The sequence below is a fragment of the Sturnira hondurensis genome, unplaced genomic scaffold, assembly GCF_014824575.4.
Source record: "Sturnira hondurensis isolate 20B ecotype Veracruz unplaced genomic scaffold, ASM1482457v3 Scaffold0022910, whole genome shotgun sequence".
Classification (NCBI taxonomy): Eukaryota; Metazoa; Chordata; class Mammalia; order Chiroptera; family Phyllostomidae; genus Sturnira; species Sturnira hondurensis.
Genome location: NW_028095541.1, coordinates 7226216 through 7250253, shown reverse-complemented (window position 1 = coordinate 7250253; position 24038 = coordinate 7226216). Strand labels below are relative to the sequence as shown.

At 35.5% G+C, this 24038-nt stretch overlaps 1 protein-coding gene across 4 annotated transcripts; it reads left to right on the top strand.

The window, feature by feature from the left end:
- Positions 1 to 23688, top strand: N4BP2L2 (NEDD4 binding protein 2 like 2). Of its 4 annotated transcripts, XM_037037235.1 has the most exons (6): positions 2 to 203; positions 1470 to 2716; positions 9130 to 9254; positions 17350 to 17438; positions 17804 to 17880; positions 20930 to 23688. In XM_037037235.1, the coding sequence occupies exons 2-6, from the start codon at positions 1470 to 1472 to the stop codon at positions 21129 to 21131; spliced, it is 1740 nt and encodes a 579-aa protein (XP_036893130.1). In that variant the 5' UTR covers positions 2 to 203; the 3' UTR covers positions 21132 to 23688. The 4 variants fall into 4 exon arrangements, with proteins under 4 accessions (XP_036893131.1, XP_036893132.1, XP_036893130.1 ...); XM_037037236.1 differs by lacking the exon at positions 17804 to 17880 and having other exon boundaries at positions 1 to 203; positions 20930 to 21019; XM_037037237.1 differs by lacking the exons at positions 17350 to 17438; positions 17804 to 17880 and having other exon boundaries at positions 1 to 203.
- Positions 23689 to 24038: the final 350 nt, after the last annotated feature.

Below are 24038 nucleotides of genomic sequence, written 5' to 3'. Positions count from 1 at the left end.
TTTTTTCCGGGTTACAATGAAATGGCCGCCATCTTGCGCGCTGAGGTGTGGCTTGTTGCTGGGGTCCTTAGGACTGGCCTTTCGGTTTCTCCAAGTCTCTTGTTTTGGGGTTGTGTTTCCTCGTTTCAGCGTCTCAGGGGACCGTATCTCTCCATAATACGATTTTATTGAGAAGTAAAGGTCAATGCGGAGCTGCGAATAAGGTAAGTAGACACCTCTTTTCAAGTGTGCGTGTGTCGGGAGGAGTGGTGGTGACGTTTTCGATTTTTTCCTTCTTCCGTCTGCGACGTGTATACTTGCCAGCACTTGGTCGTACCTTTCTGATACCTATAAATGAATTCTTGGCAGAACCCAAACCTGTTTCCATTGAAACAGGAAGCGATAATTCACTTTTGCCCTGGCCGCCCACTTCGGAGGCTGTGGGTCGCAGGTTTTGCGCACACTGCGCTCGGCTGCCTCACCCCGCCCCGCCCCGCCCCCTGTTTTCTTGGGACTTCTCTGACGTTTCGATTGTGGAAACGAGAAGCCGAGAGGTGGCAGAGTTGAAGCTGTTTCCTGGAGTTCGGCATTCTTTACAATTTTGTCTTCCTTGACCCTCTGACCTATCGATACCGTTCTGTTTGCTTTTTTGCCCTTTCCTTTTTTTTCGTGTTGGAGCAGTACCAGGGAGCGGACAGAACGAAGGTGACTAACCAAAGCAAGTTTTCGGATTGTATTCTTGAGCGCCCCTTAGAAATGTCTAGGGAAGCAGAGTTTAATCTTTAAGATTGACCAACCATCTAGAAGAGAGGAGCGCTCTGAACTGGGGGAGTTGCCAGAAGTTCTTCTCTAAACAAATGACACATTTGCGTCATTTCTAGTGCAGCTGAAGTACTTTTTTTCTTTAAATGAATGCAGTACACCTGTTTGGAAACCACTTTTACACTGCTAGCAGGAATGGAGCCCACAAAGACTGGCATTTCCGTTAACCTGGCGTTTGATAGCTCCGGAAATGTGTTTGTCTGAGTTTGGGGAGCCGGGTTCATTAACTCCTGAGTACATAGTGGTTTTAAATAGAAGACGTTTGTTTATGAAGCAGTTTATTGCAGCCAGTTTGGATTTGTGCAGATTATTCTCCTTGGTACACTGTTGTGTATCTATAGCATATTATTGATTCAGTTTTCCAAACTTAATAAGCTTTTTAAGTTCTCTAAGTTTAAAAATGAATCAATTAGATTAAAGGTGAGGTGTATCTTTAAAGAAAATGTATTCGGTGAGACCTCTCAAGTTATTACAGTATAACAAAAATAGTAAGTGGCTATAAAATTACTGTTTTGTATTTTACTAAGATTTCCCCAAATCTTTGCATTTTGGGAAAATGTTACTGTTTACTGTCACAAATTTAAATGTCTTTCTATTGTTCCTGAGAAACTTTTGTTTAGACTTTTAAAAATATTGGCTATTAAATGTGTGATTTATGTGCTCCTCAGATGCCTTATGGTGAAATTGAAGCTAAATCCTTGGGACATGGGGAAGACCTAACAAGTGAACCATGCTACAAAAAACTGAAGTCAACTGAAGAGTCTTTTATTTTTCCCCGTCATGGTATTTCTAATTTTCACAGAGTACAAGAGAAAACTGGAAATGATTGGGTCCCTGTGACCATTATTGATTTCAGAGGATGTAGTTCTCAGGAAGACAAAACCCAAAGTACAGATATGCTGAAACCAGTGCATGATAAGATGCTTAGTAATAGACCAACTGTTACTGAGTCTATTAATTCACAAGTTTTACAGGCCACAAGTCCTCCGTTGGTACCCACAGATGATGAGATATACAGCACAAGTAAAGCATTTATAGGACCCATTTACAAACCCCCTGAGAAAAAGAAATGTAATGAAAGGAGGAAGCAGGTAGACAATATCAAGGGTATAGATGGTGAAGGAGGACAAGGTGAGAAACAAAAATTTAACTGGAAAAAATCAGAGATTGATAATGAATTATTCCAGTTTTACAAAGAAATTGAAGAGCTTGAAAATGAAAAAAATGATTCAGAAGACAGTTGTAAGGAACCCAGACTCTCTGAGGAACAATTTATTTCGTATGATCAGGGACATAATGATCTGATGAAATGCGCAGAAGAAAAGAAAAGAGATCTTAGTAGTGCTCTTCAGTTGCATTGTGGTTATCAACAGGACGTGGGGAATGAGCCAGGCAGATATCCTTGTCATGGACAAGTAATACCTACATTTTGTGACGGGTCCTTTACTTCCTTCAGGCATGAATGGCAATCAGTGCATTCTTTTATAATACCCAGATGTCCTCCTTTTCCCAGCTCTAACTATCATTTAAATATTCAAAGATTCAGTGTTCCACCAAGTCCACCATCAAATATTTTCCATGCCCAAGATGGCTCTCAGATTCAAAAAGGTTATGTGAATAACTGTCATGGTAATTGGAATTCTTTGACTTTTGATCAGAACAATGAATATACTGACTTTAGTGAAAATATCAGAAGTGATCATCCCTTTGGAAACGGCTATACTGTACGAGATGCATATGTGAGTAGTGGTTGCTGTGAACCTAGTGAAGGATGCTGGAAAGATCCTATAGACAAACATAATAGCCCAAACAGGTTTATGAACCAGCAGTTTCAAGAGGAGAAGTTAGGTAAATTGCAGAAGTTACTTATTCTTTTAAGAGGCTTGCCTGGTTCTGGGAAAACAACGTTATCTCGGTAAGTAAAGGATACCAGGTGAACACTTGGTAATTCATTACTTTAAAATCACAAGTGATAGTAGTAGTCAATGACAACTGCTTTCCTGTTTCTAGTAGAAAATGTTGTGTTCTGAGAGTAGTACCTGATGTTTTCTGATAGAGGAAGGGCAAATTGGTATCTGTATTAGGAATTTGCTTAGGCCTTTAAATAGATACACTGTATAATTATGACAATGGTGAAAGCAAATGCTATTTGAAAACTGCCCTGGCCTTCAGTTTTTAAGTCAGAAATTTAGGAAGAGTTGGGCTTTGACTTAGTTATTTCACTTTTTAAAATGTGACAATGGACACATTTTATTGTCTAATGAGTAATATGTGAGAAGCAAATGAAATAACCCAAGGAAAAGAATTTGAGCGTGTTTTAAGCGCTTTACCCTGTTTATACCATTGACTGGCAGAGGGAACCCTTTTTTGGTTTCTTTAAGGAGTTTTAGGTGAGCAATATACAGGGGTGGGTGAAGTTAAGTTTACAGTTGTTCATATGTAAAGTAATGCAGTAAATAATAACTCAAGAATAAATTGCTTTGTGTAACTGTAAACCTACTTTTGCCCACTCTTGTATGAATTATAAAGGAGTTAGAGCTTGTGATGTTTTATCTAAGACAAAATACATCAAATTCATGTTTCTGTTTACATTTTTTAAAAAGAATATCATGTACTTAAGTACATTTGTACAGTTGTGGAAAATAGCACAAAGAAGGACACACAAATTCTTTGCTGTTTATGTAGGATGATTGAAGGATAAGGAGAAAAGGAAAATTTATATGGTATCTTTGGGTGAGAATAAAAAATTCCAAGAAACCATTTCGTAAATGTTTTATATTTACTTGTAAGACAACGTAAACAATCTAACAAAAGTTTCTTTAAAAGCAAGAAATGAGACAAAGATTTATGATACAGACATTTCAAGTAGAATGTAAGCTGTGATCATTTTACATTAAGTTTAGGTCTTTGCATTTTGATTCCTCTCACTTCAGTGAAGATTTTGTAAAGATAAAATTTTCAGCTCTTTAAAGGATAGAAATTAAGATGAAGTCTCAAACCTGGGCAATCTTCTAGATTTAGAATATAATATCAGAAAAGTATTAGTTGAAATTTGGAAATTTGTTCAAGGGATCTTGCTAGGGACAGCTGACTAAATTTTAGAATAAAGGAAAAAAGATTAGGTTTGGGACAACATTGGGGTATGTTGAAACTGAAGGTGAATAAGCTAGTGATAATTCAATATAATTTCAGGGAGATAGCTATAGTGTGAGATGATAGAAGTGATGGTATGTGATATATTTCTTTATTTGAGGTATTAGGTGTATGTTATAAGAATAGAAGCTATGGTAGCAATTACCATTTGTATCACAGTTTACAAGAGTACTTCCACATATATAAAATCTTGTGATACAGGTTGTATTCTTTTCATTTTATAGAAGCTGAAGAATTTAAATTCAATTTATTCTCTTTATAATAAGAGAATAATAAGTTTAAGGGACTTGGAGAGTTTCCTAAAACTGGAAAAAAGAACAAACTAGGGATATAAATGAGTGTGTTTCTTCCCTGCTCCTTCACTTGAGTATCTAATGCATGAGTAGCCATGTGTGTGACTCCTGACTTGGAGGAGCTTGGTTAAAGAAGCAGGAGTATCACTGTAGGTCAACAGTGTTTGAATGAAGTAGGTTTCTTTGGGATTCGATATAAAGCCACATACTCTCTGGTAAGGATGTCTTCACATAGGAGTTAGCTTTCAAAATGAGCGTTGAAGAAAGAAAGGAGCAAAGATTTGGTAGATCAGAGTTGAGCTAATATGGGGTACTAAATTAAAAGTATTGTTTCGTATTGATATGTGGTAATAAGGGGGTTAGAAAGTTCAAATTCCTTGGGGTATTATTCAAGCCCCCTTCTTCCTTTAGTCTTTACCCATCTGTCCATTTTTATGTCTGTCTGCATTTGGACTGGTACCTCCCTTCCACTGCAGGAGACATAATACTTGTCCATTCTTTGTTCTCAGGACTTTGCTTATTCAGAGATTCTCTTAAATGCCTCCACTTTTCAAGGTTTTGGCTTGTATCAGCCCTCAGTAACTCCTCAGTAACCCTTTTGAACTCAGTATTTGCCTTTCTCCTTCTTTGCCTTTAGCATAAGCTGCACAATTCCTTACCTTTGTATTTGTTGAAAATTGACCTAGGACACTTGGTTAAAGTGGCTGAGACTTAGTTATTTATTTACAGCTTGACTAATACATTTTAATAAAATCAGTCTCATTAAATTCTAACACAAGTACAGACTTAAAATATTTATGAGTAAGCTAGTGCAAAATAGTATGTACAACCTTTGTAGATATGATAAAGTGCAAACTGACGGCACTTTGATGAAAGGTTCATTTGAGGCAATTTCAACAATATTCTAGAGGTAGAATTTTTGTCACCATTACAATTGGCAACAGCCAAACAGAATCCTTTGATTCAGTGGATAGACACGGCCATTTAGGGATCAGGCATTGAGTATCATTCCCAGGAGTGTGGGCTATAGATTTTTGTTAGCTTCTTATACTCTGTTCATGCAAAGAGGTTGATTCTAAAATATTTTCGTTAACCAACATTTTTAATACTCTACTGACTTCACCAGTGAGAGAGAGTAAATTCTTATAAACAAGCCACTGATTTAATTATATTAGCAAAATGTCTAATATTGATAAGAGATTAAAAGGATAGGAGAAGCACTTGTCAGAGAGGAGGGAAGATGTTACACTGCTGAAGATGAAAGACAGGACTGTGATCCAAGATATGTAAGGTGGCCTTTAGAAACTGGAAAGGGCAAGGAAATTTTCTCCATTAGGGCCTCCAGGAGAAATGCCAGCCTGCCACACTTTTATTTTAGCCCAGTGAAACTGATTTTGGATGTCTGACCTTTGGAACTATAAGATAATCTGTGTTGTTTTAAGGCACTAAGTATGTGGTGATTTGTTATAGCAGTGTGGGAAACTACAACAGTTTATCATAATTTAAAGAGAGATGGGAACAGATTTTTCTCCCTTTCTCCTTTTGGGGGGATCTTCATTTAAACTCCAGAGAAAAGATTTACCTTTCCCTATGTAGGTCTCTATTCTTCATTTACAGAGTGTGCAGAATAAAGTGCCCACATAAAGGGGTTTGGGGCTAGAGGTAAGCAAGGCCACGCAGTACATAATGAGGTAAAGGGTTCATGAAGTGTCAGATTTGGGGGGGAAAATCACTTGTATTTTAAATGCACGTGGTTGTATTTACGAAGATAATGTACAGTTCTTAGAAATTTCAGAAATAAACCATGAAAATTAGCTATCATAGTAGGCCATTTTGGGGAATAGGGTTCCCAAAGCAGGATTTTCCTTAAGTGAAAAAGTATAAGCATATAGTGTATTAGTTACCTTGTGGCTGGGTAATGAATTACCCTAAAAGTGAGCTGTTAAAAGCAACAAACATTGCCTCACAGTTTCTGAAAAGACAGGAATCTGGGTGCCTCTGGTTAAAAGTTTCTTTTTATTATTATTATTATTTTTATTATTTTTTAAAATTTTAATTGTTCAAGTACAGTTTTCTGCCTTTTTTACTAAAGATGTTGTCTAGGGCTGTGTTCTGGTCTGAAGGCTTGTATTGGGAGAGGATCTGCTTGGAAGGTCTCTTGTGAGGTTATTGACAAGACTCAGTAGTAAACTTTTGGACTGAGGGGCTCACTTCCTTGCTGGCAGCAGGCTGGGTACTCCCTCAGTTCTTTGTTACTTGAACCTCTTTCCATTCGTAGTTTGATGAGAGAAAGTGAGCTAGCCCTAAGCCTAAGAGCTAGCCCTAAGTCTCAGCGAGGTAACCCCCAGCCTAAGACAGAAAGCTACTTTTTAAAGTAACCTAATCTCAGAAGCAACATTTCATTATCTCTTCCATTCTGTTAGAAGCTCTAGTCACTGACTGAAAACCCACACCCAAGGAGGGCATTATACAGGGGTACCAGGAGTCAGGGATCATTGTGGACCAAATGGTTTTGGCTCTCCCATCACTGTTTATTTAACTCTAGTGCCCTGATTTCTGAATTATTTTCTTTTCTGATTTGTTTAATGTCAAATTACCAAGGTGGTTGTGAGAATTAAATACGATCATAAATACTTACAAAATGTTCGGCACATAGTAGATTTTCAAAAAGAGCAGTTTGAAAATATGCAAACCCAGTGGCCATTGGGCGCACATCTGATTTTTTTACTAGATACTTGATTTTTTAGAGTTCTAAATTTTGACATTCTGAGCATCTATTTTAGTGTCTGACTTACAAGAATTCTGACAGGGCCCTGGCTGTGTGGCTCAATTGGTTGGAGCATTGTTCCCATGCACCAAATGGGTTGCAGTTTCTGTTCCCAGTTAGGGCACATACCTAGGTCAGAGTAAGCACAGGAGGCAACAGGGTGATGATGTGTGTCTGTCTATCTGTCTCTCTCTTTCCCCCATTCCCCGCTCCCTCTTCCTCTCTCCCTCCTCCCCCGCCCCTTCCTCTCTCTAAAATCAATAAACATATCCTCTGGAGAAGGTAAAAAAAAAGAATTCTGGTGGAATCTATAAGAATGTTGAAAAAAAATACTAACATTCTTAAAATATTTTTTGTTCAAGTGGTTAATATGACATCAGATATATTCAGATTGATACAGGCATTTTAAATATAAATCCCCCAAATAAACCTTCATAATTTGAGATAATTCAGAGAATTTTCAAAGGATGCATAAGCAGTCTATGCCGTCTGGGAAGAAAAAGTCTCTCTAAGCTAAAATTATTTGTTATAATTATGATTTATAGATTTAAAATGTTCTTTATAAAGATTTATTCATGTTTGATGTTGACTTGGTCTAATGATACAAGTTAATTTACTGTTCACCCCCCCTTTTTTTAATTTGGGAGAGTTTAAAACATTTCTTGAACACAAAAGCCACTTTATTCTTGTAGTATGGTGTAATTAATATCTGAAAAGTCATCTGCTAATCGAGTAATAGAAATTAATCTGGGAGAGATGGTGTCAGTCTTCTAGCACTGTTAAATATTAGGTATTGTATTGTATGGTTTCTCAAAATCTTTTTAGAAGATTGAATTCTGGTTTGGAATGCTAATATTGTAGCATTTTATATTCTAGGCTATCTGTATAAGCAAATAAGATGCCAAATACATTATATGGAAATATTTTGGGAAATTATGGCTGCTTAAAAAGCATACAAAACCAACTTCCCAAACAAATTTAAACCATTTATTTTCATTTGGTTTGTTTGAAGTAATTTTAACTGTAATTCTGAGTGAAAATATTTAAAAAATTTTATTTCAGTGTATGCAATTCTATTTTTATTATAAATATACACGATTTTATTATACACTGAGAACAGGAGAGAAATATGTTTATCATAATAGCTGAAATCCTTTTGTTACTTTTTAATTAGGACGTACATATTCTTGAAACATCCCAAGATAATATTCTTTTACTTTCAATCCCTTCTACCACCTTCTGCTCCCCTCCATCTCTCACAAAATTATAGAACCATATCCAGTTGCCTAGTGATTTAGGGAGAGAATAGAAATAACAAAACACTTTTGTTATTGTTGGATGCAAATCATTCTTTTACCTTTGTTTTCCCTTTCTTAGCATACCCAGTCTTTTTCATGAGTCACTACTTATGGGAATTCTCTGACACTAGAATGCTTATTCATCTCACTGCTTAGGCATTTAAGATGATCATATTTTGAGAACAAATCTTGATTGCCATTGACTTTTTCCAAGAGTGTGCTCTTTATTTAGTGTTGTTATTTCATTTAGTAATTTAATCTCTCAAAAATCTAAAGTTTAAGTATACTGTGGAGGATCACAGGTTGATTCACAACCTTAAGCCTCAGGCTGTTTCTGACTCCTACTTGCTGGTTTTATGTTTGTGCTTCATGGAAATGGGTTTATCAAAGCTGTCTTGGATTAAATACAGTCTTCCCACAGATGAATTGCTTGCTTAGTCTTATTTGCCTTTTAGGTTACCTGCTACATTAAATTTAGGCAATTTTGAACACTCAATACACATTCACCTAAGTTAAAATATGGACAAGTGGTTGACATAATTTTGTGATTGGTTGAAAGACTGTTTTTGAAGTTTTAATATAAGTGTCGCTTTAAAAAAGTTTTTGATACTGGCTATGTAACTATGTAGATTTAAGTGTAAATTGAATTTGAGATTTGAAAACTTAAAAATTTTAAGATTCAACTCCTCTCCTATTCTGTTTGCAGTATACTTACAGGTATATACCCAAAATTCATAATAAACTTTGCTGTGTGGCTTATTTCCAATGGCTATAGATTTTACAAATGGCATTTTTTAATGATTTTTTTTATTAACAGAATTCTGCTTGGTCAGAGTCGTGATGGCATTGTGTTCAGCACTGATGACTATTTTCACCATCAAGATGGGTACAGGTATAATGTTAATCAGCTTGGTGATGCCCATGACTGGAACCAGAACAGAGGTTTGTTTGGGGCCAAGACTCCCGGTATAAAATATTTGAGTAGGAGTCAGAGGACCTGGGTTTTTATTCTCAACTTGACTTTTATCAGCTGAATGACTTTCACAGACTGAACAGCTTTGAGACCCAACTTTTTCACCTATTAGAAACAGTGATACTTGCAAGGTCGTTGTGAAAATCAGAGAATTTAGGTAGAATATTTTGTAGTGTACCAATACAACCTGGTAAAGTAGAGGGGTGGGATATTTTCGTAGGCTTTATATCCCGAATAAATTCAAAGAACTCTGATGCTATAGTTATGCATTCCCAAAAGTTATTTTTCTAAGAGTAATGCTAATGTTTTCTAAGACTCAGTATAATGCTTTGTGGATATTAAAAGTTTTCTTTATTGATACTACTCTGAAAACTCGATTAATACATTTTTTAGAGACACATTAGTCACTTTCTTTGCACCTTGGAATAGTGGGTCTTAATCTTGGCTGCACATTTGAATTGCTTGGCACCTTTTTCGAAAACCTGTGTCTGAGTCAGCCTCAGAGATTCTGATTTAGTTGGTGTGGAGTGGATCTAAGCATTGGTATTTTTTTTAAGTTATTCAGATATTCACATGTTGCAGTCAGATTGAAAACTTTATCTACAACTATGTAAGTAAATGCAGATAGTATAAGTGAATTTCTTTTTCAATAGATGAAGAATGCACTATGATTCAACAAATTGATTTATTAAATAAAAATTTAAACCTAGAGTTGAGAGATTACAATGAATTCTATATACCCATCACTTAGAATTGTCAGTTACCAAGAGTTTGCTATATTGGCTTTATTCTTTCTGTTTTCACTACTTTCCTTTTCTAATTACTGAAGTATTTTAAAACAATTCTAGACATTATACTATAGGCATTTCAAATTAACCACCTTCTTACTTAGTATGTTCTTTAACTATAGTGCCATCATCACACCTAAAAAAAAAATTCCTTGACGTCATGTAATACTGTCTGTAATCAAATTTCCCCAATCATTTTAACTATTTGTATACAATTGTTTTGTTTGAATCAGGATCCAAACAAGGGCCTTACAGTACATTTGGTTTTATGTTTAATTATTTACTTGTTGCAATTTCCCCTCTTTCACCCTTATAGCATTAAATTGTTGAAGAAACTTAGTTGTTTTTCCTGTAGAATATCCCATATCCTGTAATTCTCTATTTGCTTTGTTGTATGAACATCAGAAATGTCCAAACCTGTTAAGAATTTTCATGAGTTTATTTAAGCGAAACAGACTGCAATTACTGGAAAGTAAAATCCCAACAAATTGAGAAAATGCTCCGGAAAATGGTAGTTTTACCCCTTATTTTACATAAGAACCAAAGGGGAAGAGGGTTACATGAAATTCATTGGTAATAGGTTAGGGAGGTAGGAGAAAGCAAAGGAAGAAGATAAGACATCTGAGATTAGATAAAAAGTAAATTCCATAGGTACTTTTTTTTTACATTGATGGGATAGATAGTTAACAATTAATATTTACAGTAGGTAAAGATGGAATGCAGGGGAAAGAGATAACTATGTCTTGTGCTCTGGTGGGAGGTTGTGCCTGAGGGGTCATGGGAGAGGGGGTTACTCTGATTCTAAAGGCTTGTTATTGTAGATGGAAAAAGCAGTAGTTAAGCTCAGTTAAGGTAAAGATTGATCTCAAGGAAGATACTGACCTAGGATATGACTTTCCACCGTGACTCACTTTTTGTTCGGAGGTTTTCATTTCAGACCATCTTACGAGGTTACTTTGGGTCTCTGAGTTTGTAAGGCCTTCATGCAGGCTTCCCCTGAGCTTGTCGGGTTTAGTATGTGGCCCCCTTTTGTCCACATTTGTGGTAACCATTTAACTCTTTCTCCTCTATTGACTTAAATGGAACTTACCAGTAACTCTAGATTGGAGTATTCATTAGGTTCTATTTTTTTTGCAGGGGTTAAGGAGAGTCTGGTTATCCCATTTTTAATGATGCTGAGAATGATCAGTCACTCTGTAATGAGAACATGCTCTCATCTAGAACTAGCAGCTAGCATCACCCTAAAGTACAGTATGTACAGGGAAAACAGGATCAATGCCTTTCTTTTTGATTGTCATTTTTCAGAATAAGAAATTTCAGGGAGGATATTTTTGAGTAAAAATTTTACTCTATTATAGTCCATGGTTTCACAGGCAAGTTTAAATGTCAGATAAGTTTGACTATAATGCTACTTTCTAGTATTGGTTCTATGACATTCTGGGATTTCTCCAAATATATTGGAGAAGGAAGCATAAAAATCCCCAAAATGCAAATTTTTCTGATTTTTAGAAAATGCCATAGGACGTTATTGCCAAAATAATGTTGATATTGCAGTTCCAAGAAAATGTTTCGTGTTGTGGGCCTAATGTTAGCGGAATAAGAGTAGATGACAAGTGGAATGAACAAAGTACTGGGCAGAGTTAGTATACCTTTGGTGGACTGGGAAGCTTGTTTATGTGGGACAATTTTTCTCTTTGGAGAACTAGTCCAGAATTTTCATTAAAAGGTTCATGCTATCTAAATTATATTGCAAAACAGTGGTTTCTAGATAAAATACTGGCTTTATTAGTATAAAGTATATTGGCTTTTTAAAAAAGTAATATTTACCTTTTTCAGGTGATCACTAGTAATAATTAGACATTTTGAAATTAAAGCATGACTTTATTTAGGGCAGAATTGCTCTTTTCAACAAGTATTTACTGCATACTTTAAATGCTGGCCACCATTCTGGGAATATCTGTCTGTCTCATTTTTTATTAGAAGAATGTACTGTATTTTGCCATGTATAATGTGCACTTTTTTGTCCAAACTTTTGGACAAATAAGGATGCACATTATACCTGGTTAGTACTAATTCCATGTCTCTCTAAATGTTTTTTAATTCTTTTATTTATGCTTATGCATTAAAAGTGTAACTCTAGAAAGTAATAACGAATTTGATAATCGGCTTTGTAATACCAAATTTCTTGTACCTTGTATCTAGTGTTTTGTAATTATTTGTTAAAATTTCTTGTACAATAATATGTTCAAAAATAAATGCTAGAATTCCTTTATAATACAAAAAAGTATATCTAAATATAAATAAATAAGTAAATAATTGGATTAAAAATTAAAGTAAAAGGTTTTTTTCCTGAATGTTTAGGCCAAAAATGTGAGTGCATATTATACATAGCAAAATACAATAAATTCATTTTAGGCTGCTTTAAATTGAAAACGTCTCCAAGGTGTCATTATTCTCCTTCTTAGAACACGGTGGTTAATTTGTCTAAGAAAATGACATTCATTATTCGTGTATTTAACCATCGTTTCCTTAGGAGTTCTGTTCTCTTCGAGGTCTCTGGAATGTGGTATTTAATGATGATGATTCAGGAAAGAGGGTGATCTCCCCATTATTTGGTTGATAAACTGTTCTTTTGGAACATCACTCCTAGGATGTGTAGGCCTGTCAGACATTAGGAGAATTACTTTACTTTTTTTTTTTTTTAATGAAAGACTATCATTTTATGATTGGGGATAGAGCAGTGGGAAAAGGATAGCATCTTGGTAACCTGTTTTATGACCCAAATTCTAAATTTCTTCTGGTATTTAGAGACATTCTCCAAATACGTGCTCAACCATAGTCATTACTCCTTAGCTAACTAACCTTTATAATTCTGTTTGCCCTGGACCGCTATATAAAGGTATTCATTATGTAGAACTTACTGCTTTGACTTCTAAGTCCCAAGAAAACTTCCATATCATTGCATTTTACCTCAGCATTTTCAGTTTTATTTGAGATCTTAGTTACATTTTTTTCTGTTTACACTTAAGGTGTACAAACTCCTGTCATCACAGTGGCTCACTGTGGCAGTGATTCTTATGGGGAAAGATATGGTATGGGGGTAGGGGGATAGAGTTTTTGTAAGTTCCATTCTATCTCAGCTCTCAGTTTAAGAGACATAGTCCTGAGAAATAATGAGCTTTTACGAGTAAAGTAATCCTGGTTGTAGGTTCATGCTTTTCTTTTTTAAAAGTTTTTATTACAGTAGTCCCAATTTTTCACCCTTTGTCCCCCTTTCCATCCAGTATCCTCCACTCCCTCAGGCAGTCCCCATACCTTTGTCCATTTTCATGGGTCATGTGTATACATTCCTTGGCTACTCCATTTTCTATACTTTACATCCACATGGCTGTTCTTTAACTACCAATTTGTACTTCTTAGTCCTCTCACCCCTTTATCCATTCCACCAAATCCCTCTCCCATCCGGCAACCATCAGAACACTCTCCGAATCCATGATTCTATCTCTGTTCTTGTTTGCTTAGTTTGTTTTTTAGATTCAGTTGTTGGTAGATATATATTTATTGCCGTTTTGTGGTTCATACTTTTGATTTTCTTTTTCTTAAATAAGTCCCTTTAACATTTCATAAAATAATGGCTTGGTGATGATGAACTCCCTTAGTTTTTTCTTATCTGGGCAGTACTTTATCTGCCCTTCAATTCTAAATGATAGCTTTGCTGGGTACAGCAATCTTGGCTGTAGATTCCCGCTTTTTATGACTTGAGTATTTCTTGCCAATCCCTTCTAGCCTGTAAAGTTTCTTTTGAGAAATCAGCTGACAGCCTTACGGGAACTCCCTTGTAGGTAATTAACTGCTTTTCTCTTTCTGTTTTTAATAATCCTCTTGTTATCTTTAACCTTTGGCATTTTAATTACAGTGTGTCTTGGAGTGGACCTCTTTGCATCTGTCTTGCTTGGGACTCTGTGTTTCCTGGACTTGCATGTCTTTTTCCTCCACCAAATTAGGGAAGTTTTCTTTCATTATTTTTCAAATAGATTTCCAATTTCTTGCTCTTTCTTTTCTCCTTCTGGCACCCCTATGATGTGAATGTTGGACATCTTGAAGTTGTTCCAGAGTCTGCTTACACTTTTCTTGTTGTTGTTTAATTTTTTCCTATTGATTGTTTTTTTTTCTTATATTGCAGATCATTGATTTGATTCTTGGCTTCATCCACTCTACTATTGATTCCTTATAAATTGTTCTTTATTTCAATTAGTGTATCCTTCATTTCTGACTGGATTTTTTTTTATGCTGTTGAGGTCCTCACTGAGCATCCTTATAACCAGTGTTTTGAACTTTGCATCTGATAGATTGCTTATCTCCATTTTGTTAATTTTTTTCTGGAGTTTTGACTGTTCTTTCATTATGGACCATGTTTCTTTGTCTCCTCATTTTGGCAGCCTCCGTGTGTGTGTGTGTGTGTGTGTGTGTGTGTGTGTGTGTGTTTTCTATGTATTAGGGAGAGTTATTACTACCTGTCTTGGTAGCCTGGCCTAATGTAGTAGGTGTCCTTGTAGGATCCAGTGGGAGAACCTCCCCTATCACTCAAGCAATATACTTGAGGTGCACCCTCCATGTTGGCTGAATTATAACCTCCCCATGTGGTTGAGGCTTGATTGCAGTTGACAGATCAGTGAGGGAGATTTCCCTAGGCCAGACAGCTGCAAGGACCATTGACCACTGACATCTAACCTGTGGAAGATCGGCTATGCAGGGTCAGGGTGGTGGTCTCCCTATGTGATTTTTAGCTAGGTACACAGGTTCTGGGGTTTCTTGGGTGTTGCAGGCAAAGGTCAGCCCCCAGCTGTGTTCTGCCCTTGGCCACTCTGCAAGAGCTACAGAGCAGTCTGCAAATGGCTAGTGCTTGTGCTGGGCTTGGAGGTCCCCAGGTGAAGTCAAGCTTTCAACCTAGGCTGGCTGTTGCTAGTACCAGGCCTGGGGCCCCTTGGCAAGAAGTATGTGGGCTGAGGGCTTGCTGGGCCAGCTGTTGCTTGTTTGAGAGAGTTTAGGAAATTGTGAAGCATGAGCCAAGACTAGCCATTCATTGTGGAAAAGCCACTATTAACAGCTTAGGTGGGTCTGTAAGTTGGGTGGGACAGAGCCTCAGGGAATCACCAGAACAGGATAAACAGTGTTATCCATGTTGATGGAGTCTCAGATATGGCACCCAACTGCTGGCTCTGGCTTTGTGTAGGCAGGGCTCAAAAAGGAAGAATGACTACTGCCCGCCTTTCTGCCTGGGAGAAAGCTGTCCCCCAGCTCTCACCATAATGCCATACACTTAATTTCCTTCCTATATGCCAGTGGTGCTGTTCAAACTGCTATACCAGTGCTGGAGCTCAGAGGGAGTGAGTCTGATTAATTGCATGTGGGTTCTTTAAGTGGAACTGCTTGGGTAACTAGCAGTTTCTTCCACTGATTCAATCCCTGCTGGTTTTTACAGACAGAAGTTATGGTGAGTTATCTTCCTTGCACTGGAACCCTGGGCTGGGGTCCTGCTGTATGGTGGGACCCCTTGCCCCCAAGATATACCTCCCGAATTTTTATTTACCACACCTGTGTATAACTAGCCCATTTAGCATCTCTGCATCTCTGCCCCTCCTGTTTGTCAGATGGATGTGTTTTCTTCAATTCTGTAGTTCAGACTTCCATTCAACTCGATTTCTGACAGTTCTGATTAATGGTTGTTCCATAATTTAGTTGGAATTTTGATGTGGCTGTATGAGGCGGCAAGCCATGTTTACTTATGCCTCCATCTTGACCAAAGGCCTGGTCCTAGCTTTTCATTACTATAAATATTTCTTGCCACTCCCTCAGGCCTGCAAGTTTCAGCTGAGAAATTAGCTGACAGTCTCTGGGAGCTTTTTTGTAGGGAACTAACTGCTTTTCTCTTCCTGCTTTAAAGATTCTTTGTCTTTAACTTTTTGCATTTTAATTTTGATGTGTCTTGGTGTGGGGTCTTTGAGTTCATCTTATTTGGAAATCAGTGCATCTGGACTTGAATCTAAAACCAAAATAAACAATGAGAGCAGAAATAGACTCATAGATACAGTGAACATTTTGAACAGTTGCCAGATGGGAGGGGTTTGGGGGGATGGGCGAAGAAGTGGAAGGGGTTAAAAGTACAGATTGGTTATTAACAAGATAGTCACAGGTTTATAAAGTACAGCATAGGGGATATAGTCAATAACATTGTCAACTGTCTGGTGTCACATAGGTGTGAGATTTACTGGGATGATCATTTAGTAAGTTTTATAACATCTAAACACTGGGGTGTACACCTGAAACTAATAGAATATTGTATGTCAACTGTAATTGAAAAATAAATTTAACCACACAGTCAGTTGAACTGTGGTATTTTGCTAGTGTGTGTTTAAAGTTTTGTCAGTAAGTAATGGTAAGTACATAGCACTTTTTTTTTAACATAAGTCTTACCTGCCCTGACAGGTAGCTCAGTTGATAACAGTGTCATCCTGATGCACTGAATGCATTATTTGTAATTGTAAAGCATTGGAAAATACAGATAAGCATAAAATGGCATGTATTTCTCACCACCAACAGATAACTACTATTTTTTAAAAGATTTTATTTATTTATGTTCAGAGAGAGGGGAAGGGAGGGAGAAAGAGACAGACAGAAACAGCGATGTGAGAGAGACAATTGGTTGCCTCTCATATACTCCCTAAAAGTGCAGAACCTGTGACCTTTCTCTTTGTGAGATGGCGCCCAACCAGAGCAATGACCACTTGATTTTTTAGTAACTTCTCAGGTCTTTGTATTTTGACCAAAATGTTAGATCATAATACATGTTGTCTTGCAACCTGCCATTTTCAGTTAATAAAGTTCCAACTTTCCTTGTTAATAAATGTTGATGACCTTTCATATTCAGACCATATTCAAATATAACTTATTCTTGTATTTCCCATAAGTGAAAATTAACTGCAGGCCAAACTCTTCATTAGCTATAAGCACAACAAAATTTTTTCCCAGAACGTACTTTACATTTGGGAAATGTAAAGTATGTAAATGTAAATGTACTCCAGCATTTGGTCTGGAGAATACACATGGTGTGTAGTTATGTCTCCTTATTCACTTTCAATCTGGCGGGGTCCTTTTTTTTCCCATGGCACTGACGCAAGAGATTGCATAGCTTTGGTTTTCTGTACAAAGATGTAAAAATTTCTTATAGTGAAAGTTTAAATTTTATTTGATTTTTAAATTCATTTTTTTATTTCAGCTAAACAAGCTATCAATCAAGGGAGATCTCCAGTTATAATAGACAACACTAATACACAAGCTTGGGAAATGAAACCGTATGTGGAAATGGTAAATACGAGATATGGGAGAGTTTTTATATTTTTGTCAATTTTTAATATTCTAGATTTTTGGTTACTTTGATCTTTATTATTAAAACATTATCCTTGTTTTCTAAAGAGATGTTTGTTTACTTAGTTTTAAAAATATGGGAATGATATTTATCATGTTCATCTTGCCTGGACTTGAGGATAGTAATTGGAAGTTAACAACCAGTTAAGTGTTCTTAAAATTTTTATAAACCATATTATTTTCAAAGTAAAATTCTTGGTGGATCAAATTTAGAAGTATTGTCTAAATGCAATTTATATCTGCCTTCTTTTTACTTTTAAGAAGTGTTCTCTGGGTTTGTGTTTTTTTTCCTTTCGTTTGTGTAGGCCATAGGAAAAGGATACAGAGTAGAGTTTCATGAACCTGACACTTGGTGGAAATTTGATCCTGAAGAATTAGAAAAGTAAGGCACTCAAATTGATTTTGAATCTTTTTCTTTTTTTCTCTTCTTTATGTAGTCAATGTCTTTACTAGCTTTGCTTATTTATCATGTCTTTGATACTTACGATTATGGACTACGTGTTTCTGTTAAGAGGGACATTGGTTTTAATTCAGTGTTATTTTTTTTAGAGGCTCCTTGCTTGTTAAATTTTATGAAATTTTTCTTGTTAATTGTGTTTGAGGGACAATTAGGACCTTTCCACCTTGTTTTTTAGCTAGGCTGCTTCTGTGCATAACCATTCCAGAGTCATTACTTTCCCATTTTAGCTTCCATCACTTTTTTACTTGGTGCTTTCATCTTGCTCCTTCTCTTCCTAAGAACCAGTGTTTTTTGGAATTCAGTTTTGGGGTTTTTGTTGTTGTTAGAAAGGTAATATAATGCATATACCTAATCATAACACCCTTTAGCAGAGTTTGGGCAGATTATCATCATCCAACATCTTACTATTTCTGTAGCAAATCTTGACTAAATAGTCTTAATAGGTAAGAAAGACTCCACATAATCTGTCGTCAGTTCAAGTAGATCATGTTACCAGATGAGCACAGGTCTGGTTAGAGCACAGGTCTGCCATATGAAGGACAGAAAACAGTTCTCAGAGAATTGTAGGTTTCAGAATTTGTGGTAAGGGACTGTGGACTTGTGTTACTTTCAACCCTGCTTTCCTATTTGTGTTTACCTTGATCCTTTCTCCTCACAGCACTGGTTTTTTTACTATGATCTTTTTTCCCCCTCACTTCCACTCCCCTACCCTCTTTTGGTAACAACTTTGAGATACAATTCACATACTTTACAGGTTACCCATTAAAAGTATATATAGTTCAGTGTTTTTCAAGGTCTGTCCCAAAAGGTCCAGCCACTGTTAATACAATGAGAAGTTTGCAAAACTTCGATGCAACCTGGCAGCCAAGGAGAGTGGACTGGAATGTGTGTGTGAACAATGACAGCTTCACTGTAGTCAGTGGGGGGTGGTAGATGCCATTGAGTAAGCATATGTACTCTGTGGCCTCCGTATTCAAAATGACTGAGTAGAGCAACAAATCTGCATCAAATTTTGCATTAAGCTTGAATGTTCCTCTGTGGAAACTGTTCAGATGGTTGAAAAGGCCACTGCTACAGGCAGCTGGTGATTGGCAGCTTCATCACGACATTGCACCTACTCATGTACCACATCCTGCTGAGTTTTTTGTTGAAACATCAAATCACCCAGGTGCCTCAGCTCCCCTACAGCCCAGATTTGGTATCCTGCAACTTCTGGCTTCCCCCCAAACTAAAATCATCTTTGGAGAGGAAGAGATTTCAGACTGTCAATGAGATTCAGGAAAATATAACAGGGCAGCTGATGGTGATTCCAACAAAGGATTATGCAGAGAGATTTCCTTGGGAGAATTGTGTGAGGCCCTGTGGTGCCTGCTTTGTTTTTTGTATCTTCTTCAATAACTATTTTTCATATCACGTAGCTAGATACATTCTGGACAGATCTCATAGAGTTGTGCAACCATCACTTCTTTTTTTAAAAAAACCGTTTTTATTTCTCCCACTTCATTTTGCCCTCTTCCAGCTTAAAGTGTTATTCTGAGGTGTCCTATTAATTTCTTTCTCCTTGGCCTTTTATTCCTTTGGTTACCTTACTTTTTCCCTTTCTGATTAATATGCTATGTGTTCATATATGACTAAATAAACTGATAGACTTACTAATATCTGGTGGTATTTATCTGCTCTGTGCATATTGCACCTCAGGTAGTAGAGACAGAAGTTTAAGCACTAGAGATAATTGGTTATGATGCACAACAAATTGATGAAATATAGTTAACTTTGTTTACATTTGAGGGACTGTTGACTTCACAAAATACAGTTAACTAATGTTTAGTATAGTTTGATTTTTTTGTATAGAATTGATTGAAATCATCAAATTTGGCATCTTGTGGATTTAGTCTCATCTTGCCAATTTTCAGCCTGACATTTCTTTTTTGTTTTTTTTTCTTTCTTTGTGCTTTCTCTTCTCAATTTGAATATAAACATCAATAGTTTCAAAAAGTAAACATTTCTTCTGTGTCCTTTTTCTGGGAAAAATGAATTAATAAATCTATAATATTAGATGTACAGTATGTTTATTTGTGTTTTGCCATGTCCAAGTCAAGTTACAGAAAGCCATGAATTTTAAAAAGTTCTTTGAGGGTCAAGAATAGTTTTTAAACCACTTCTGGTTTTCCTATTTAAACTCATAGAAAATATACAAAATATAAACATGGCTTAACAAATTGCTTATAAGGCAAATATTCATTTAACCATTACACATGTCATTGGAGCTTTATCAACAGCTCAGAAGTTCTTCCAGTTTCTTTTCCCAGTAACAATTCTTTGGTTAATTACTTTCTTGCTTTTCTTTAAAGCTTTTGTTTTTTCCTAAAACATCTTTTGCCATAACACCATAGTTTAATTTTGTTTTTTCCCCCAAGTTTTATGTAAATACAGTCATGTAGTACATATTTATTATGTCTACTTTATTTCGCTTAACATAATGTTTGTGAGATGTGCCCAAATTGTTGATCTAATAATTTGCACTGTTTAACACATTTTAAAAGTGCAACAGGACATGTCCTAAAATAAGTTTTTAAAAAGTAATAAATATTTGATAATTGACTATTGTAAGTCCTACAAGTCTGCTCAATTCTATAATTCTCAAAACAGTTTCTCATTGTCTTTGATTTTGTTATTTAAAAAGAGGAGGATTAGCTCAGTGGTTCAGTGAATCATTAGTTGGTTCTGTGTGATGAAGGTATAAACGGTTAACATTTGCTCTGATTTACAGTATGTTTAAACCTTTTTAAAGTACTGTTAAAGATTTTGAGAGAGCCAGTGTTAATTTTTTTGTTATAAAATGTGGGTAAATGAGATGTATTTTCTAGTATTTATTTGCAAAATATAATTTAGAGTCTGCACTCTATTACACTAAAACAACTTATTCTCTATAAGTTCTTTAAAGAATTAAAATCCTTTTCTTTTTTGTTAGGAGAAATAAACACGGTGTGTCTCGAAAGAAGATTGCTCAGATGTTGGATCATTATGAATATCAAATGTCCATCTCTATTGTAATGAATTCAGTGGAACCAGTGCACAAAAGCGCACAAAGACTTCACCCTTCAGAAGAGAGACAGAGGTGGGGAAGCTCTCTAGGCTCGCACAATCAAGTGTGTGTCACATACAATCATTAAGGTGGCTATTTTCAGCTAACACATTTGTTGCTTGCCTTTGAAAAATATTACTGAGCCTTTCTTGAAGTTTAGGTAGTTTTAAATTAAAAAAAAAAAAGGACTGCATTGCCTCACAGAGGATGTTCCCAGCAGTTGTTTAAAGTATAAATAAAAATTACATAAAATTGTATTTTAAATGTTTTTATAATCTTGTAATACCTTAGGTTAGTATGAAGACAGACACCTGGGTGGTAAGAACCAGAATGTTTTCCACAATTGAATTTTAAACTAATTTTATCTATTTTGTAGAGAATGTTGAATAGTTTTATAGTTTATACTTAAAACTAAATTTTCATAAAATTTTAGTACTTTTTCTTAAGTACTTTAAATGTATAAGAAATACTAATTTGTTACAGGCACCATAGTTGATTCATGTAGGTAAAAGTATGTTTCTGCAAATTCATCTGTGTGACAGAAATATTTCTAAGCTATAATTAATATATCAGTTAGGTGAAACATAATTCTTCATCAGATGCCATATAGTAGGTGTATCAGTCGGCTCAGGAGTTTTCTCCATAATGTACATATTTATAATAGAATATATTTGGATTTATCACCTTCTGAAGCCATCCCTTTCTCCACAGCTCTCTGATTCTGGAACGGACAAATAGTGAAATCGCTATATAATTAGGAAAAGCTCCTCAGGCTAGTCTGATACGTCACTTTTCTCTATTTAGCACATATAATTCTAGTTAAAAAATGTATTGGGCAGTTCCCTTGGGCATTAATTATTGGGCATTAATTATAAGAGGATTAGTCCTGTAGGATTTTTAATTTCTACTGGTTTTAATTTTTCTGTAGAGCCAACCATATATTTCACTGGGTATGTTTCTTTGTTAGATAAAACTGAGACTTAAATTCATTTCAGAGATCTTATAATTCATCCTAATCTTTGCTTTCATTTGCTCTTTTTTAAGGAAGAAAACTCCCAGCTAATAGATACTATTTTAAAATATAATCATTATAATCCTTCATGTTTTACATGCTAATATTTCATACCCTTCACAGCAATTATTGCAGTTTTATATGGTATTCAAATATGAATGCAGTAACTGAGAATTCAGTTAATAGGGTTGAAGGGGGTTTTTTTTGTTGTGTTGTTTTTTAAATTTTATTTATTTATTTTTAGAGAGAGGGGAAGGGAAGGAGACAGATCCATCAGTTGCTTCTTGTACTCACCCCAGCCAGGATGGCAGGCAACCTGGACATCCTGATTGGGAATTGAACCAGTGACCATTTGCTTTGTCAAACGATACCCAACTAACGAAGCCACAATGGTCAGGGCAGAGTTGAAGTTTTTTAATGTGTGTTTTTGTTTTAACATCTGCAACCCATAATAAGGGAAGCTTCTTAATTTAGAATCACAACAAACTATTGTTTAGTTTTGTTACAGTGACCTTTTAGAATATTTGGAGGCAGCAGGAGGAGGAGATTGAGTTTAGTGGTTTTTAGAGTTTTATGGGTTACAATTTGGAATTAATTGTTTTGTTTTTCATTAAAGTTGTTAGCTATAATTGTGTACACATAGGGAAAGGAGTGATTAAGGAATTAATTTTTTGTGATGGTTTCTTTTTCCTTACTAATTAAATAAGATTGCCATCCCAATTTTTATTTTTAAAATTATAGTGCTATTAAACCAGTTAGCCATATTAAATTTGTTGATGTAGATTTTGAAAGAGGAGTAATTAGTGATTGTCTTGTGTCTTTTTTATTCCTTATACTTTGCAAAGCAAATTCAATTAATTCAATTCAGTTGATTTAAATTGCCAAACATATTAAGTATAAAACATTTTCACTGTAGCATGATTTGTAAATTTCATGCCAAACCTTAAAAATTTATAATTAAGATTTTTGCAGTTAAATTCAGACATTTTATAATAGAACAGTTATAATTTATACTATCTTTTGACTATACCAAATGCTATAATTGTAATAGGATACATGTGTGTTAATTTTGGATATATTTCCTATGGAAATTCATAATGTGTTGTCACTGTAATACTATGCACAGAATCAAGGGAAAAGAGTAGTACAGCTAGCTCTTCAGAGGGAGACTCGCAAGAATAAATAGTTATTCTCAAAGCTAAGGTTGTGTCTCTAGGAAAGTTCACTTTTCGATACATTTAAAAGTCTGTTCTAGTCATTTACAGTGGAAATCATCTCTTTTTCTTTCCTTCTTACACATTTAGTTTTTTGAATGATAACCCTGTCACATTCCAGGTGTTATGATTACAGTAATTACATATATAAGACACTTCCCAATATAGAAACCAGAAACTTCAGTAAGCTGTCTTAAATTTAAATATGAGTAAAATAGATTATTTTTATTTTGCCTGGACACAGCCATAGTCTCCCCTAATATTAGAACTATATACAAACGTTATACCTACTTGATGAGTAACTAAAGACTTTGTCTAGGACTGCTGTCCAGTTCATATTTCCACGTTGTACTTCTTGTAAATTAATGGGAAGATTAAGAGCCTTTGATGAGCCATTGGGCTTTTGCCTCTCAACTTTATTACTAAGTGAAAAAAATAAGAATAATTTATTTACTTGTGGTTAAAAGATATTCAAGTTCAGTAGAGTTAATTGAAAAACACTATTTGGATTATTTTCTTGTTTTGCAGTTTTAACTGGTTTCTCAAATAGGGCATATAAAAGTAAAGTTTTACTATGCTTGGAATTGGTTCATCTACAACTTATAATTGTAAGATTTTGTTTCTGTCTCTTTAGTTGTAATTCCGAACTCTTCAGTTTTTTTAGTATAACAAAATGAGAGAAAATCTGATTTGGGAAGGGATTGTGGATTATTCCCTTAATTCTTCTTCGTTTTTCTTTTTTGTCTTAATATTAGAAATCATATTTCTT